The sequence below is a fragment of the Lactuca virosa genome, chromosome 9 (assembly GCF_052849685.1).
Source record: "Lactuca virosa cultivar CGN04683 chromosome 9, Lactuca_virosa_CGN04683_v6, whole genome shotgun sequence".
Taxonomy (NCBI): domain Eukaryota; kingdom Viridiplantae; phylum Streptophyta; class Magnoliopsida; order Asterales; family Asteraceae; genus Lactuca; species Lactuca virosa.
The window spans coordinates 101,454,270-101,472,606 of NC_136434.1; the positions used below are offsets into that span (position 1 = coordinate 101,454,270).

Consider the following 18,337-nt stretch of genomic DNA (forward strand, 5'->3'; position numbering starts at 1 on the left):
ATAGGGAGCTTAGCAGCCTTGCAACCGGTTAAATTAGCAAATTGGTTAATCCTAACTTCTGAAACACAAACGCCAAAAAGGTTGGATTTTTGGAGATTAATTTGGAGCCTTGAACCCATAAAGAAGCATTAATGGCAATCAGATTAATAATGTTATCCTTATTCCAATCACCGAAACATAACGCATCCTAGTTGTATGTCATAGTTTGTTAACTAGTTGTTGCATATTCTTTAGTTTCATGATAATTTTATTTTCCATATTTGTTGATGTGAATTACTTTCTTAAATTTTAAGCATTATATCATGATTATAGATATGCTTTTACTATGTTGACTTTGCATGATTAATGATGTTTATAGTATTATGATATAACGTAGTGACCTTTTACTCCATAATATACTATAAGTCATAATTTAACTTATTTAATCATTTATGAAGTAAGTTCTATATATAGATGTATATTAATTATTCTTGCATATATGTCTGTTATAGAACTACATGTTCAAACCTGGTTTCTACATCAAAGAACATTGTTGCGGAACTTTAACAAGTGTATTAAACCAAATATGGAAAACTTTGAAATATGGAGCAATAAAATCCAGTATGTATTGGAAGAGCAAGAGTATCACAAGGTTCTTACTAAAATCATGGAGAAACTTGAGGAAGGAACACAACTCAACATAAGGGAAATGTGACTTGCTTTAGCTAACAAGTTTGGTGGAACATCTATTACTAAATTGAATGCTAATATAATGTCGGCTAATTAACTACACTCGTAATAATTCTCACACACATACTCTTTTTTTTCGTACAATTAGGTTACATTAAATGACATATATATATATATATATATATATATATATATATATATATATATATATATATATATATATATATATATATATATATATATATATATATATATATATATATATATATAGGGGAGTTGACCTAAATGACTTAGAAACCAATGTCGGCCCAATGACCCTTATGAGAAAAGATCAAAACTACAATGTCAACGTGTTCTCCAAGATAAGAGTTTGGAACCAGCGCCATGCTCTAAAATTAATAACAAACATTTTGGAGAAACTTATCTTAATTGATAATTGTTCTTCAAACTGAGTTTCAGATCATTCTTCCTTCCACAATCTTTTATATCCTAAAACCTCATGTCTCTATAAAGTTTGGCATCCGCATAGAAAACTCTTTTGACGTGTTCCACATTGTGGAGCTCCAACAGTAACTCATCAGACTTTTCATTTAGACTCCACAACTCAACAACTCTTGCCCAACCGTTTAATTTTGATTTTCAAGAAATGGGCGATTGGTGATAATCGAGTGTGCTCCCTCTACCTTCAGTCTTCAATCTTAATCTCCAATCTTATATCTAATTTGGGCCCTTGAACTATGTTTAGTCTTATTTTTTTTTAAAAATGTGGTTATAAATTACATTGCCCATAAAAATTTTGGCCTTCTTGAAAAGATAGGCCTTAGACGGTCGTTCATCTTGCTCACCATATAGACTGAGTCTTCTTATAAATCAGGCAGTGAAGTAGTATAATTAATAATTTTTAATATCTTCTTATGTTTCATATGATATATAAATTGTTTGAGCTTTATATATTAGTATTTGCTTTCAACTTTATTACCTTTTATAAACACTTTTGGGATCAATTTCACGTATAAAATGTCATCTATGTAAAACAATTATTAACCCTTAAGTGGACACTGTATCATCATACTTCTGTACCTAATTTTTAGAATTTGGGTATTGTACATAAAACCTAAAAACCAGTTTGATTGTCAGTGATTCTCATCTTTAAAAAATTGATTCATCATACATAAAATATATGTTAAAGTGATTTGTACGAGACTTATATGATATCTATAATTATATTATACTTTATATAGCTGAATACTTTTTTAAAATGGAATGTGTAATGGAAAATTGATAAAATATTTAGTGATCTAGTATAATTAAATAATTATAGTTTACAAAATAAATGATAATAGTTGGTAGTTGCAAGTTGCAACATTTTTCATACTAAGAGGGGTTAAAGATAACCGAGCACCCAAACAGGTGTACTCCTCGACATTGATACTTATTTTACGCCCCCTTTCATTTGATTGCATCGCCCTAAAATTTATCATGATGAAACCCTAGACAGAATCCCAATTCGTCACCATAAACCCCGTCAGCTCTCCCTCACCCTACTCGATCTTCTACTAAGTAATCAATTAGGGTTTCATACATTCTTTGCTTACCTGCAATCCCAGTCATGGACGCCCAAAGAGCCTTGCTAGATGAGCTCATGGGTTCAGGTTTATATTTTCTATATGTTCTTGCACAATCCTTGTCATTCTCGTGTTTATGTTTTCGGTTTTATTTGGTTTTAATTTTGGGATTTTGGATTTGGATTAAGCTTAAGTCCATCGCAATTGGTGCATGTTAGGACCTGAAATTTTGAAACCCTAATTATCTGAATTGATGTGATGGCTTATGTTTTTTTGGTTATCGGTGGTGTATTTTAGCTCGCAATTTGACTGAAGAAGAGAGAAGGGGACACAAGGAGATCTCTTGGGATGATAAGGAAGTATGTGGCTTCTACATGGTGAAATTTTGTCCTCACGATCTGTTCGTGAACACTCGAAGTGATCTAGGTGGGTTTTGCATTAACCTCCTCTATTATATTCAACTAGCTTCTCTATGTTAATGTTCCGAAAGATTGAAAAATAAAATTTGTCTGTTTAACAACTCTCCTTTTTGTCCCTTTCAAGCTTCAAAAAGGTGTACTTATATTAAAATATAAGAATTTCAATGGAAAACTCAAAACAGTAATAGATAAAGCAAGCCACAACAATAGTTACCTTGAAATTGGGACTAACCACTTGGAAAATTTAACTTAACATGTTACTTTAGGCAGAATTTTATGAATGGCTATTGAAAGAGTTATGGATTCTTTATCATGAAGTTCAACATGATGATTCTTTTTTCTGTATTATTTCTTTTCTCAGGTCCATGCCCTAAAATCCATGATCCGAAGTTGAAAGAAAGGTAACAAATTGAACTCTGAAACATATGTTATAAACTGTAATAGACTGTTATTCAAATCTAATTTCTTTTTTCTTTTTTGCTTTATAGCTTTGAGAGTTCTCCAAGGCATGATTCTTATGTGCCAAGATTTGAAGCAGAACTTGCTCATTTCTGTGAAAAATTGGTAAGAAATCTTTCACATAGATTTGATATGATACTTCTTGTTACATAATATGGTAAGATTTTTATATTTTCTTGCAACAATTTCAGGTGATGGACTTAGATAGGAGAGTTAGACGTGGACGTGAGAGACTTGCTCAAGAGGTTGAAGTTCCTCCTCCTCCACCAATTCCAGCTGAGAAATCCGAACAACTATCTGTTCTAGAAGAAAAAATCAAGAACCTTCTAGAATCAGTGGAGGCACTTGGGGAAGCTGGCAAGGTAGATGAAGCCGAAGCACTCATGAGAAAGGTACTAAAAGTAAAAGGGTTCTTCTTGGTTTCTAAAAAAACTTATTTTGATTTTTGATTCTTGAATCTTGATTCCCATTTTGTACAGGTGGATCTGCTTAACATTGAGAAAACAGCATTGACCCTTCAACCACAGAATGAAAAAGTTCTAATGCTTGCACAAGAAAAAAAAATGGCTCTTTGTGAAACATGTGGTTCCTTTTTGATAGCAAATGATGCTCTTGAAAGAACCCAATCCCATGTCACTGGAAAACAGCATATCGGTTATGGATTGGTCAGAGATTTCCTTTCTGAATACAAAGTAAGCAAATTTCAAGATTCAAAATCTTGTTTTCTTCTTTTTTATAAAATTCATTGTGAATGTGATTACAGGAGGCAAAGGAGAAGGCAAGGGAAGAGGAAAGATTGGCAAGGGAGAAAGAAGCAGAAGAAAGAAGGAAACAAAGAGAAAAAGAAATTGAAGGTAAACACAGAAGTGGATCTGCTGACAGGGACAAGAATCGTTACAGTGACAGGTCATCACGTGATCGAAACCGAGGATCTCGGGATTCTGGAAGAACATCGGATCGTAGGGCCCACAACAACAGTTACAGAAATGGTGGTGGTGGTGGGGACAGGAGAGGGGATAGATACAGGGACAGAAGCAGGTCTCGTTCCCCTAGACATGGTGGAAGAAGGAGGTCATCCAGAAGTCCGTATTAGTGAGAGAGAAAGATTGTAGAAAAATCAAAAATGTCAAAGTCAGAAGAGGTAGACTTTTTTTTTTAAAAAAAAAATTCTATATAACTACCCGTAATAGAAATTCTATGAATGCTTGTGTTTTGGAGTCTTAAAAAGTTATAATGTGTTTTGGTTTTTGTTCATGGGAGAAGTGAAGTGAAGAGAACCTGTTTTTTGTTCTCACAGCTTTGTTGAGATATAACTAAAGGAGAAAAAGAGTCTAAGGGAGGTATTTTACTTTAAATTGTTGTTGCATAATAATAATAATCTGTTTTCATAATCTTTGGTTGGTGACTAATTGTTTTAAAGGGGTAGTTTATACAAATAGAACCACAAAGATTTGGTGAAAGAAATCATCATGATGGTTTTCCCATGGTTTGAGGTAACCACCCACAATTAAATCTTGAATCTTTACAATATCAGCATGTTGTGAGGTTTATGAATGATATGCATGCAGCCTCTGAATCTGAATCTGAAGTTGCTTTTTGTATGTGTTGAATGATTCTTTTACAAAAAAGGTGTTGAAGAAGCTCATAGAGGTAACCAAAGCTTGAAACTTGAAACTGTAACGTTTTGTTTTTGCAGGAAAGTTGGATCACATTTGTGATCAGTTTAATACTTTGCTATTAAACTGTTTTGATTATTTGGGATAGTATTAAGGTTGAAAATTTACAAGAGTTTTATGTTTTTAGAATGTATTTGAGATATTTCAAACATTTTTTTCAATATAAACTTTGTACAAACACCAAATTTTTCTTTATTTTCATAAATTGAGTTTCATGTTCTTCAATCTTTGACACTTTTATGGTAAGTGTGAAGTTTTAGTTTTAACTTGTTAAATAAGTTGGGTTTTAATTAAAACATGATCAGAATAATGAAATGTAACGTGATAGGAGATGTCAATGATCTTTATGTAGTGTGATATGAGATATCATTTTGATACATAGGGGAAGGTGATTGTGCAATGTGCACATACATACAAAGGTCTAGGGTTGTAGGAAAGTCTTTTGAATTGGTTCTAAATAGATTGGGTTGGCGAGTTCGACTAATGATTTTAAGGTGTTCATCAAGTCGAGAAAGAGATTTGTTGGCCTCCTTATTCAACATGAAGTCTTTCTTATTTATCAATCATTTATATGCTCGGTATTCCTAATTTTGTTAGGAATTGTCCCACTGCAAGTTTTTCCGTAAGGCTCTAGATCTACATGACACTCCAGGGAGAGACAAATTTTAAGCATATATTTTACTTTTGTCGGATTGGCTATAACGATCATACATGGAACCCTAAAGTTTCGGACATTGGCCTTGCAAAGCCTTTTGGTTCAAACACAAGTTAATTGAACATTTGAATTTTAGCACTCTATATTTTGACGATGCTAATCTAGTTTGAGAAAACAATTACTTACATTGTTCCGATAATTGTTAAAACAATACCTTTTGTCATTCACTTGAACTATTCCATAATTAATACCTCTCTAAATGGCCCGAAAGTTGCTTCATGTGATTGGTGGTGTAGTTGTGCTAGAAGGTTAATTTTTCAAGGTTTGTATTTCCAACTACCGGTGGATTGGGTGGGTGATGTGGTGTTGGTTGTGGTTGGTGTTGATGACGGTGGTGTTGTGGTGTTGATCAGTAGTGTTGTGCATTTTATTTAATAATCAAACTATAAATAATAATTATAAAAAAAAAAAAAAAAAAAAAAAGATAAAATAAGAAAAGGACAAAATAAATGAAATTTTGTCATTCCATAAGCATTTAACGGTCAGACGTAAGCTAACTAACTGTAAGTTTTTTAAACCACATAAATGAGCTATGTCAAAGAAGCATTATTTTCATAGGTATTTGTAGGCATCATGTGCAACACAATTACAAATACACAAAGTACCTCGTTATTGTACTTTTGTTGAGTGTAATGTTGAAGTTAGCGATTTATCTTCTATACACAATCACAAATCATGATGTTGATATAGAATTTAGAATTTTTCATAATCACACGGTTTCACCATGGCTCCAAATCAAAAGTCGCCAAGTCGAAAACGCAAAGTCCAAATCTGAAAGGCAAAAGACTAGTACCTATATACAACCTTAGAAGGTTTTCATCCTTTGATAATAGACTTCAAAAATCGATTAGGTTATTTATCCTCTTTTAAGTTCTTGTCAAGAATGAGTCCTAATTGGGCAGCCCTAGTAAATCTTGTCTCATAAAAAATAAAAATAGGAGAAATATGCAAATTTGGTCCTTGTTTCGTTTTTTGAGGTTTTGGTCTATGTTCAAAAATGGCAAATTTGATCCCTACTAGTAGGTTTCATTATGGTTTTGGTCCCTAGAGGTAACCCCCATCCGTTAATCAACCTATGTGCCTCTCATGTGAATGTATTTTAGTCATTTTACATCTCATCTCTCCTTAATCTATTACTTTCATCTGTGAAGAACCTTAATTCGTGACAAACATCTATCTTGCCTCTGTCTTTCCTATCATTCAAACTCACAATTAGGGATGTGCTTCGGGCCGGACCCGAACCCGAATAAACCGAAACCCGAATTAGATGAAAAGTGGGAACCGAAACCCGGACCGATTATACTAATACGAGACCGGTTCGGTTCGGGTAATGCGGGTTTCGGTTCGGTTATTAACCCGAAAGGACCGAAATAACCCAAATAAACATTTACATTATGTTTTCGAACCGAATAACCCAAATAAACCGAAATGACCCGAATAACCCAAATAAACCGAAATGACCCGAATAACCCAAATAAACCGAAATGACCCGAATAACCAAAATAAGGAAATTCTATATCTAGTTCAAGAAAAAAAATATTAATTTAATATTTTTTTTCTTGAACTAAATATAGAATTTCTTTATTTGGGTTAATCGGGTCATTTCGGTTTATTTGGGTTATTCGGGTCATTTCAGTTTATTTGGGTTATTCAGTTCAAGTGACTATTCACTTTCCGGGTCGGTATTTTTGGCCAGATTAAACCTTTATTCGGGTAACCCGGACCGAATAACCCGAAACCCGAATTGGGCAAAAATAGATACCCGAGAACCGACCTAAATAACTTATTTGGTCCTAATTCGGGTCGGCTCGGTCCGGGTTTCGATTTCGGTTCGGATATTCGGTCCAAACGCATATCCCTACTCACAATCATCAACAAGTTCACGATCTTCAAGCTCTCACTCTCTTCTCACCAATGACATCCTCATCTAATCAAATGTACTTCAAATAACTTTCTTATTTGTTTCAGACATGATAGTTATGATGATGATTACACACACATTGTTCATATTAAGATTGGACGATTTTACAAAACACCCAAAGATTTAAACCTTTGGGAAAAAAAACAAACTACATTTAAACGTCAAAAAAAAAAAAAAAAAAAAAGCTTAAAACTTGAACCTTTTTTCAAAACCATAAACCTTCAAACCTATCGTGAACCTTCAAAACATTGAACCCTATCAAGAATTGCCATCTCATGCTTCACTCTATGACCAAGGATTTTGCCGCAAAAGATTAATCATCGCCACAAGGAGCTCCAAATCTTTAGCTCTAGAGACCAAGAGATAAAGTTGTGTGATTTACCTTCTTGTGTAGTACCACTAGTACGGGAACCAATTAAGCTATTGAAGCATCTCACCCTTTTCATAACACCTTGCCATTATATCGTCACATTACTCCATAACAAGTTTATGTTTTTCGAAGCCCTTTCATAGATCGTATTTTATTTCACCGATAAACTGGGACTCAATTCTCTATTTTCTCGCCATTGATTGTTAGCTAGAAAAGATAGGTTTTTTTGAAGCTTAAGTAATATTTGAATATGTTTTTTTTATGTGTGGATTATGGTTGTTTATAAGGACAAGCTCATTACCCATTATTAGTTATTACACTAAAAAGACCCTTTGGTTGTTTCATATGCGTAGATAATAATTATAGTTTAAACACTAGTTTTACTTGTTTAGGAAATGAAGACCATAATTACATATATATCTAGAGCCTAGTAGAAATAATATCTTAAGGAACTATTTATATACCCTTTTATATATGCTTATAAAAAGTCGTACATTAGCCATACATATCTAGTATATCACATAATACTATGAATCTATTTCACAATTTCTTTATCATTTAGATTCGTAATGGCCAACATCCACCTTACCAATGAAGAATACATGCACTAGATTGCATCCTATTCTTCAGAGGAGATCAGGAAACATAATGAAAGAAAGTCACTCTTTAATGTTGAAAAGACTTAATCATCAGTCGATGAAGAAACTAGGACGATTTTGTTATCTCCATCCATAGCGACCACGAGGAACATGGTTCCTAAGTATCCCAATACTTACTTATTTTCTTGATGATGATGATTGGGATGTATAGAACCCGTGTGTTGATCCTTAAATACTCGAACTTGGAATAGTTGGTATCTTCAATTTTGACGACCCTAATACGCCATTGAAATTCATAAAGGCATATATATGACCACAAACATGTTTTTGCATGATTTGGTGGTCTTATAATGAAAACATTCATCAGTGCATTTAAATCCCAACTCTATATTCAAATCTTCTTTATCGTTAGACATTTAACGAATCGAGACATGTGAAGTATGCTCATAGCACAATGGCATTTTATGAATGATAGCTGGTTCTAGGTTAATCGATAAAGGAGGCATACACCAGAAAACATTGAAATCTTCATTACCTTTGTTTGCTTCATTCTCCACATCATAATCATTCATTCGAATATATTTATCCACTAAATCACCAACAATGTTCTCCTTGTATGATATATCTTTACAATAATCATAATTTTCTCTGCATAAGGATGGAGATGGGTATGCTTTAGAATCATTAAGCGAAAAGATACGGGCTCCATTTGCAGTCCTTGATGCACCAATATCACATGTAGGTTCCTCATTGAGAACATTCTTATATTTACATTGGACATTGGTTAACATAATCCAAAGGCCTAATATGAGAAATCATCATAGTTGGGACTTGATTGCTACCGGTTGTTGATCCCTTGAACTCTATGCACCAAAATCTACAGCATACAACATAGTTGTATGTGAATACACATAACGAACAGTATCTAAATAGTCATTTACCTCATCATCTAGACAACAGTGCCACCCATGTGGGATGTGGCACTCTTTTATATTTATATGATAATATTATCAACACACGTAATTTTATAGCCACCAAATTAATCAACCCATAATAGGTTACATCCAAAGGCAAATTCTAAGCGTGATTATTGCTAACATTTGTTGGACATATACTCCCAAACAACATTAACATTCTCTCACACCCCTCCGTTGTAATGAGCGCTAAAAGGAACTACTTTAATATTACCATTTTGTTAATTTATTATTGATTTAAATAAATAGGAAGATAAACATAATAGAATAAACTGATAGTAGGATTTTGAAATACGTATCTATCTATAAAGACAGCTAAATTGCGAAATTAAAACATATTGCGAATCATTTGCGATGGATGATATGATTTATTTATTTTTATTTTTTAAAAATTTAGTACACGACAATTTTACTTCAAATTACCAAATGACCATATATTTCTTAAAGAACCAAACAACCATGTTTTTTCTTAGAAATACCAAAAGACAATATTTAAAGTTACAAACGATAATATCACAAAAAAAAAAAAAAAAAAAAAAAAAAAAAAAAAAAAAACATTAAATAATTTATCAAGCAATGTTTAAGAGCCATTTTCATCGACCAAAATGTCTACATAGTTGACAGTAGGAACGGATTGTCCGACAACATGAGTAGATGTTATGAATAATTACCTATGGGCAAGTAGAATCCTTTAGATAACACATCATCCATATTTGCAACACCAAAAAAATTTCAACACCTTCTCATAGCCCTAATGTTGAAATAAGGGAAATGACGATATACATGTCTACCAGACAATTGAGCACTACATGCAGAAACTTGATTAAAACCCGTTGGTATATTATTGCACGCCTGTTTTATGTGTTCAATCTGGTAAAATCATAATTCTCTTTAATCGATATAAAAATGTCTCTGCAAATAGTTATATCGAATTCACAACTACTCTCATCTATAAATACAACTCAAAAATTCAAACATCTCATACATTACCTCATATCATCATTCAAGGCTCACTCTTCGCATCTTACAAACAAGATTGGCTGTAGGAACATCAAGACTTTCCAAATCATTTTTCATCACATCCTTCAACTCATCCCTCGGTGTTGATAAACAAGTATGAAACGTTGCCAAAATCGGCGGAATCGGCATCGACAATGCCGACAACACATTGCTCAGATACTCAATATCCACCGACAGCTGTTGGGCCCCACGTTCTGTTATATACTGAATACCCCTCAGTTGCTCCATAAACAAACCCGCAGCACCTTCTGCCACCTATTTCATCATCATCATCATCATCATCAGTACTTAATTATTTATTATGACTATGACTATGATTATGATTATGATTACCTTAAACATCCATTCTGTTGCGAAGAATTGTGCTTCTTCAGCATTGGCATCGTTGTTTGAAATGGTTTCGGCTAGTGGTTCGAGTTGTTGGGGTAAAGTGAGAAGGTATTCACCTACTGTTGTTATGTATGATTGGGCGTATGCACTGAAGCTTGGAAGGTGAAAGGTGGTTTGTTCCTCTACAGATGACCATATGGGTAGATTTGATACACCATTCAATTGCTTTCTTACTTTGGATATAAGGACATCGTATACAAGCTCGTTTACTGTGTCCACAAATGCAGATACTCTTTGAGATGCAATTGGAAGCGCGTGGAACCGTGGATCTTTCGACTGGTTTAAAAGACCAAGATAATCAGAATTACATAGTCCATGTGGTTTCGATTTGTTGCAGTTTTGCGTAATTACAAAAATGGTCCCTATGCTTTTTGGTTTTTACAGAGTTAAGTGAAAAATTACATCATTTTTATTTCTACTCCTTATTTCAAGGTTTCGTATCGATTTTGGTCTTTATTTCAAGGTTCCAGGGACCAAAATTGAAATGAAACATTAATACAAGGAACAAAACTTAAAAAAAAAAACAGTTTTGGACTAAACACGGTAAAAAATAAAAAATTTTACCCTATGATAGTTGTCCTTTTAGAATAAAATAAACTACATAATAATCTACAAAACAGTTTAATAATAAAATTTGGGTTTTACGCAGAAAAGTCCCATTATTTTGGGAATTTTTTTGATAAAGTCCTAAATCTTTTTTTTGAACAGAAAAGTCTCAATTATTTAACATTTTGCCCAAATTAACGAAAGTGTTCTTTTTTTATTTTAACAGGAAATGACAGATTATGTGATTTTCCCAAAATAATGGGACTTTTCTGTTTAAAAAAAAAAGATTTAGGACTTTATCAAAAAATTTCCCAGAATAATGGGACTTTTCTGAGTAAATTACATAGTTCTTCAGGGTTTGGGTCCAAGGGAAAAATCGTCATTTTAAATTTTTACAACACAGGGACCAAAAACTACAACAATATGAACCCACACGGACGAAATTTGTAACAAAAACGGAATTTTGGACTAAACCTATCAGTTTGAGTATACCACAGGGACCAAATTCGTAACTTTAACAGAAAAGATAAAAAAAAGAAAGTTACCTGCTCCAAAAGATTAAAAAGCTTGCGGGCTTTTTCCGGAGCATCAAACAGCCGCAAAGCCGCCATATCCAAAGCAGCCCTTCCAGCCATGGACAAGTCTCCACCTCCATCAACTGTTTCATGTGATGAATTCGGGTCAATACTTGACCCGAATACAGCAGATGACAAATTTGTGTTGAATCTAGCAAGTGTGGCCCGCAAGGAAGCTTCAAAAACAGATGACCTGTTCGACAAGCAATCTGCAACTGTGAGTATTTGCAATGCCCCCTGGACATAAGACCATTCGTCCTCACTTGACATCTCAAACTTCCTCCCTTTTTCTATTCCTGTTTCCTTAGGAGCAACAACATCGACCCCACATACGATTCTTAAAGTTTTAAGGATGTCTTGTAGGGTTGAAATGAACTGCAGCATGACATCATCAAGGGCAAGAATGAGCTCATCAGCTTCAGATCCACCTGTAAAGCTGATGCATCGGTCAACGGAAGCTTCTAGAAGAACAATCACTTGTGGGACTGATTCTTCCATTCTTCTGACTGTTTCACTCAGTTCAATTCCTTGTGCTCCAACACCACGAGTGACAGCTCCTCTTAAGTCGATCCCTGTGATTTCGGATGACAGAGTAACACGCTCCATTTGTCCATACCTACATAACCAAGAATTGTAAAATTACGGAAATACCCCTCGGTTAATTGTGTAGGTGGTGTACCTTTGTTTGTATGATTCGTAAGGGAGGTAGATTGCTTTAAGGGTGTCTCGTAAAACGTTAAGATCGGATTCTCCAAAAAGGTGTTGGATGTTTCTTGCAAAACTTCCTGTCATGTTGTGGAGATCGATTAATGTGTCTAAATGTTTTGTTTGTATTTTGACACCTTTTGGCATGTCCCCTGATAAGATATCCAGTACACCTGAAATTGTAACATGCTGCTGTTATATATGTGGTCAAAGATGTGGTCAAATCAAAGATGTAATGGAGGTTAAGATTATAATAACCTTTGGCTAATGCTCTGGTTTCTGGAACTACATCTCCAGTTGCAAGGTTGATGCGTGAAACAAAGCTACCACCCACAGCCACCATTGCTTCTATTAAAAGCTTGGGGACAAGAGTCTTGTAATCTTCAGGAAAAGCACGCATAGACCTGAAAAAAATGTAGTGTAATAAGTTGTTTAAATGAGAATGTGAGTCAAATCTTTTTAGTAAAGGTTTACCATTTCCATTCTTCTTCAAGATAAAGTAATAATTTATCATAGAAACTTGGTAGCCAATTGGGAAATGAGACTGTAGGTGGAGATTGATAATCATGAGAAGTTGAAATGCTTTCCACTTGGTTTCTTTCGGTTCTTGTTTTAGTATGTTGTTGCTTCATTTCATAATCTTCCCATAGTTGTCTTATGGGTTTTAGATGGACTTTGGTGTAGTGAGACTCCAAGGACTTGTATCTTCCAATTCGAATGAGGATTTCCCTCATTTCTTGTGCAACTTTATCCTAAACAAAGAAAAGATAAATAAATATTGGTGAATTGAGAAAGATCGTTCTTCAAAATTTACCTTGCGATTGGTTATTGCATCTGTTAGACGAGGTTGAACCATGGAGTCCAGTCTATCTTCTAACACTTCAAGTTGCTTTCTAATATTGGCAAATTCAGCAACCTGAAAGGGAAAAGGTGGATAAATTATTGTGATATTATGATGTTATCTATAAGGAGTTTTTCTTTTACATAAATGATACATGAGAAGTCGGTTGACTTTTACCTCCCCAACAGCAGTCAAACAATGCCTCATGTTGGCTAAGGTTTCTGCTGCACGAGGAAGATCTTTACTTGCAAAAACATCCTCAACAGTGGAGCTTAATTGAGTTAGCCCCGCAGCATCCTATATATAAGCCATAATATATAAAGATCCAATATGTTTGAAGTATAAAAGGGCATAGTATTAAGAAAAAGATAACACAAATTATGGTAAACTAAGCAGAAGAACTAAAGGAATCAAGTATATTTCCACCTGAAGTGTTTCATAGGCTGCTTCCATTCTCCGCTTGACTGTATCAACTTTAGCAAGGGTAGCTATTGATTCTGCTGATGAACCCTCCGCCTATATATACAAATGAAGAATAACATGCAGGGTTAAGTTTATAGACACACTATTTCGCAGTTTCCCTTCATACTATTTGTATCCACTTACTATTCTAGCCAAGAGATTTGAAATATGCACAATTTGGCTATATCTAAAACTGAACTTTCACACATTGCTTCCTGTTCCTATTGCTTCAATCAATTACAGTATAGTGGTGATGATCATGAGGATCATGCCAAATGTCTATAGCAGGACAAAGTAGAATGAAGAAATGATGTTTACCTAATGATATTTTGATTCTAAAACTACGGGATGGACAATTCGTAGGACATTTAGAAAGTATACAAACATGAATACTCCACAAAAATGAGTTTGATTTTAAAATATAATTGAACTCCATTAATACATCTCTCAAACGTCAAATTCCAAGATAAAACCCCAATCTAGCAGCAAAAGTGGATCAGCATTGCAGAACTAGCATATATCTATGGAATTACTGTGCGAAACAGTCGCACAATAGAACAAAGCTACATTCTCTGATAGATTGTCAAACCTTAATAGCAATTAACAATTACGAGTGCGTATCTTGTGATCGACAACAAGATCTTACTTTTTTGAGCTTGAGGAGGATCGATCCGACGGATTGACGGAGGGAGAGAGCATCGTCGCGGAGGCGGATGACGTCACGGGTAGCGCGAGGGACACGGAGGATGGCGGCGGAGCTCTGTTCCTCGAGTGACGCGGCGATCTCCTCGGACACCATCTGTAGCTTCATCTCGAGATCCACTAGGTGCTTGTCTAAGGGATCCTGAGGATGCCGTGACTGGCAAGCATTGTTTATCCATTTCTTGGCATCGAATTTCTCGTCGGAGAACGATCCCAGATCTATCATCATCTTCTCCGGCCACTGGAAATGTTTCAGTCGGTGAACTATGAACTAACTATATTTGATGATATTTGCACCATGATCGTTTTAGTTTTGGATATGTTGCGGTATTGTCCTCCAAATTTTATTTTTCATCACGTTTTGGTCCCCAAGAAAAAAATATATACATAATGAGTTAACTTTGTTTTAAGAGTAAACAAAAATGGTCTCTTTTGTTTGGTGTTTTTTTAGGTATAGTAAGTAAATCTTTCAACTTGCAAAAATAGTTATTTTAAGAGGGTTTGATTGTGGTTTAAGTCACTTGTCAAGCTTGCTTTTTTTTTTTCCTTACATCTTTCTTTCAGTTAATTTAATAGTTTCATTTGATTAAATAATATTAGATCTCGCCGCCATCCCAACCCAAACCTTGAAATAAAGGGACGACAACTCACTCTATATTGCTTGTCTCTGGGATTCATCCGTCTTCGACCAGAACCCCACCACTGGCTTCTCTCTCTCTCTCTCTCTCTCTCTCTCTCTCTCTCTCTCTCCCTCTCCCTCTCCCTCTTTCTCTCTCTCTCTCTCTCTCTCACACACACACATACTCACAAGACTTCACTTATTCTCTATGTGTCTCTATCCCTCCCCCCCCCCCCCTCTTTGATTTCTTAGGGTGTGTTCGGCACGGAGCGTTTGAGAGCTTCTAGCTTCTAGCGTTTGACAAAACTCTCAGTTTTGAACAGAAAGCCTTGTTTGGCACTACAAGCTTCTAGCGTTTAGTTAAAACAAAACGCTACAAATCCCAAAGCTACTTCATGTAGCGTTTAACAAAACGCTACAAGCTACAAGCTACCCGCTACCAGCTAGTTTTGCCGAACACGCCCTTAGTCTACTGATCCACAAATTATAGAATCAGAAAAGAATAATAAGGTGAACGGCAATGGTGGTGAATGAAAAATGATAGTGTATGATAATGGAGGCGATGTTCCGGTTTTTGGTTATCATGTTTTTGATATTGGTTTTTTATTATATTTAGGGTTACGACTTGAAATCGGGGGGTTTCAAATGAATGTTTAGGGGTTACAAACTTGTACGCCCAACGTACTCCACTATTAAGTCACTTTTTGACATTAAGCACTTAATGCTTATCCCAAAGGTCCAAACCACAAATCTGAGTTCTAATCAATGTCTAGACCCATAAAGTCACTGACTTGGTGACTTTGCATGCCCCAAACGAACCCAAACTTAAAATATAACATTCTACTTCCATGAAAATGGCACTAACTCATGCATGGATGGATCTCAACCTCAAAAATGACAACTTTATGACTCAAGGACCCAAATAACACCAAGAGTGGCAACTCCAAGCTTCAAAAATGAGGTAGACTCATAAGATCTCATCAACGGGACCAAAAGGGTCCATAAAGCCAAACCAAAAGAGATCTAAGCTAATAAGCATCAAGTTCAAGACTTTATACCTCAAATGAGTGCCAAAAGATGGTAAGGTTCTGGATCTATAAGCCTTCACTCCTTCAATGAAGCTTCAAGAATGGACACCTTCCTTCAAAGCACCAAAATACTCTTCCAAATGGCCTTCTAAGCTCCAAAATCACACAAGATGGGCTTAGGGTTCGAATGTAGGGTAAAGGGGACAAGGACGCTGGTGAATTGAGGGTTTCAAGTCCATAAGGATGCTTATATAGTGGCCAACCCCTAAAATTAGGGTTTTCATTAATCATTGCGTACACCCCGCGTACGCATCCAGGACCCCGATCACACCCTTCATCACTTGTACGCTAAGCGTACCTCGTTGTATGCCCCACGTACAACTCAAGGATCAAAATGGGACAATTTAAATATACAAGGTCAAAAGAGGAACTTACCGAGATTCAAGCGTTACAATAAAGTCACTGACTTTGTGACTTTGCATGCCCCAAAAGAACCCAACTTCAAAATATAACACTCTAATTTCATAAAATGGCCATAACTTATGCACGAATGGATCTAAACCTTAAAGGTGACAACTTTATGCATCTAGAACCTCAGAAACACCAAGAGTGGCAACTGAAAGCTCCTGGAGTGGTATCAAACCACTAAATCCCATTCATGGGCCAAAAAGGGACAAAAAGTCGTACTTAATAGATCTAAGCCATCATTGATCAAGTTCATAGCTTTTTACCTCAAATAAGCTGGAAATGAAGTAAAAGGTAGAGATCCACAAGCTCCTCCTTGATCCACCACCTTGCACCAAGCTTCTACTTATTGAATATGGAGTAAAACACACCAAAATGGACACAATGAGCTCAAAATACAAGGAAGAGGCTTAGGGTTTCGAATATGGGCTAAAAGGTATGAGGAGGCTGAGAAATGAGGGTTTCAAAAGTCATAAGGATGATTATGTAGTGTCCACACATGAAAATTAGGGTTTTCATTAAGCCATGTGTACGCCCCGCGTACGCATCCGGAACCCCGTCCAAGTCTTCACATGAGTACACTAAGCGTACCATTTAGTACGCCTCGCGTACTCGCTTTACAGCTTGTACATTAAGCGTACCTTTTGGTTGATCGAGGTCGTTGTCTCGGTCAAAAATAAACCTCACACACACACTAGATAGCTAGGGTAAGTAAGGGTCGTATCCACGAGGAGTTTGTGGTCAAACTTTGTGTGAAAATAGTCAACAAGAGTATATTATTAGCAATTGTCACGAAAAAAAGATTAAAGCAATGATCAAATAAAAAACTTGGAAATTTATTAATTAAAACAAAAATCTCAATGAGAAAACTAGAGTACTCCCGGTTCAGTTATAAACAGTTTAGATTCACACACTTTCTTCCCTAAATCCTAATTCAATTACTTAGATGCAATTGGGGTTTATTAACTTGCAACACATAGTTTTGGGCACACTAGATGTTCATTCAACTAGTTGTCTTACTTCTTTATGTCTAAATGGATTAGGAACAATTAGTGAACTATCAATAAAATGTCTTACAACTACATATGACCGCATTAAGATTCAATATCATAAGTTGGAATAATATATGTTGATTCAATCACTTGTCTTTATTCCTAACCTAATTGAACTTGGAACAAATGATGAATTGACAATAGACTATCTTAATTATGACATCAAACAATTCATACAACCCAATTTCAATTATCATTACCAAAAGATCATCACATGAAGCATAAAACAACAATTGAAATTAACTAGAATCAAGTAATAATTAAGTGTGTTCATCAAAAAGTCCTAAACATCCCCGGAAGTAACCCTAATAATTTAGCCTTCCATTGAGTTCATAAAAACACTAACTTGAATGAAATAAATGAAATACATAATAGAACTCATAATCAAACTTAGAATCATCAAACAAAATGTATCCTATTAATTATCAAAATACGAAACAAATAAACCTTGGGGAAGAAGAAATAATTCTGGAAAATAAAGAATTAATGAAGATTAACCAATGAAAGGATCTTCACTTATAGCTTGATGATGAATTGAATCGAATCTTGCTTTGAATCCGGATTG

The 18,337-nt window shown here is 35.1% G+C and overlaps 2 protein-coding genes across 13 annotated transcripts; one reads left to right on the forward strand and one right to left on the reverse strand.

Annotated features, from left to right (window-relative positions):
* The first annotated feature begins 2,034 nt into the window (after positions 1-2,034).
* LOC145137151 (LUC7 N terminus domain-containing protein) lies at positions 2,035-4,973 on the forward strand. Of its 10 annotated transcripts, none has more exons than XR_013720898.1 (10): positions 2,035-2,321; positions 2,532-2,660; positions 3,015-3,054; positions 3,142-3,217; positions 3,304-3,504; positions 3,592-3,804; positions 3,876-4,253; positions 4,376-4,452; positions 4,533-4,605; positions 4,681-4,973. XR_013720898.1 is itself a non-coding variant. In XM_079071292.1 (7 exons), exons 1-7 carry the CDS (start codon positions 2,279-2,281, stop codon positions 4,203-4,205), a joined length of 1,032 nt encoding a protein of 343 aa, XP_078927418.1. In that variant the 5' UTR covers positions 2,035-2,278; the 3' UTR covers positions 4,206-4,973. The 10 variants fall into 10 exon arrangements, 1 of the variants encoding a protein (XP_078927418.1); XR_013720900.1 differs by having other exon boundaries at positions 4,539-4,605; XR_013720901.1 differs by having other exon boundaries at positions 4,410-4,452.
* Positions 4,974-10,186: 5,213 nt separating this feature from the next.
* Positions 10,187-14,882, reverse strand: EYE (conserved oligomeric Golgi complex component-related / COG complex component-like protein). Of its 3 annotated transcripts, none has more exons than XM_079071147.1 (11): positions 14,553-14,882; positions 13,871-13,960; positions 13,622-13,741; positions 13,418-13,519; positions 13,078-13,355; positions 12,862-13,007; positions 12,578-12,776; positions 11,869-12,514; positions 10,721-11,053; positions 10,358-10,642; positions 10,187-10,237 (listed from the first exon to the last, which is right to left on the reverse strand). In XM_079071147.1, exons 1-10 carry the CDS (start codon positions 14,835-14,837, stop codon positions 10,367-10,369), a joined length of 2,475 nt encoding a protein of 824 aa, XP_078927273.1. In that variant the 5' UTR covers positions 14,838-14,882; the 3' UTR covers positions 10,187-10,237; positions 10,358-10,366. The 3 variants fall into 3 exon arrangements, with proteins under 3 accessions (XP_078927273.1, XP_078927274.1, XP_078927272.1); XM_079071148.1 differs by having other exon boundaries at positions 10,187-10,279; XM_079071146.1 differs by having other exon boundaries at positions 10,187-10,642.
* Between the last annotated feature and the right edge of the window lie 3,455 nt (positions 14,883-18,337).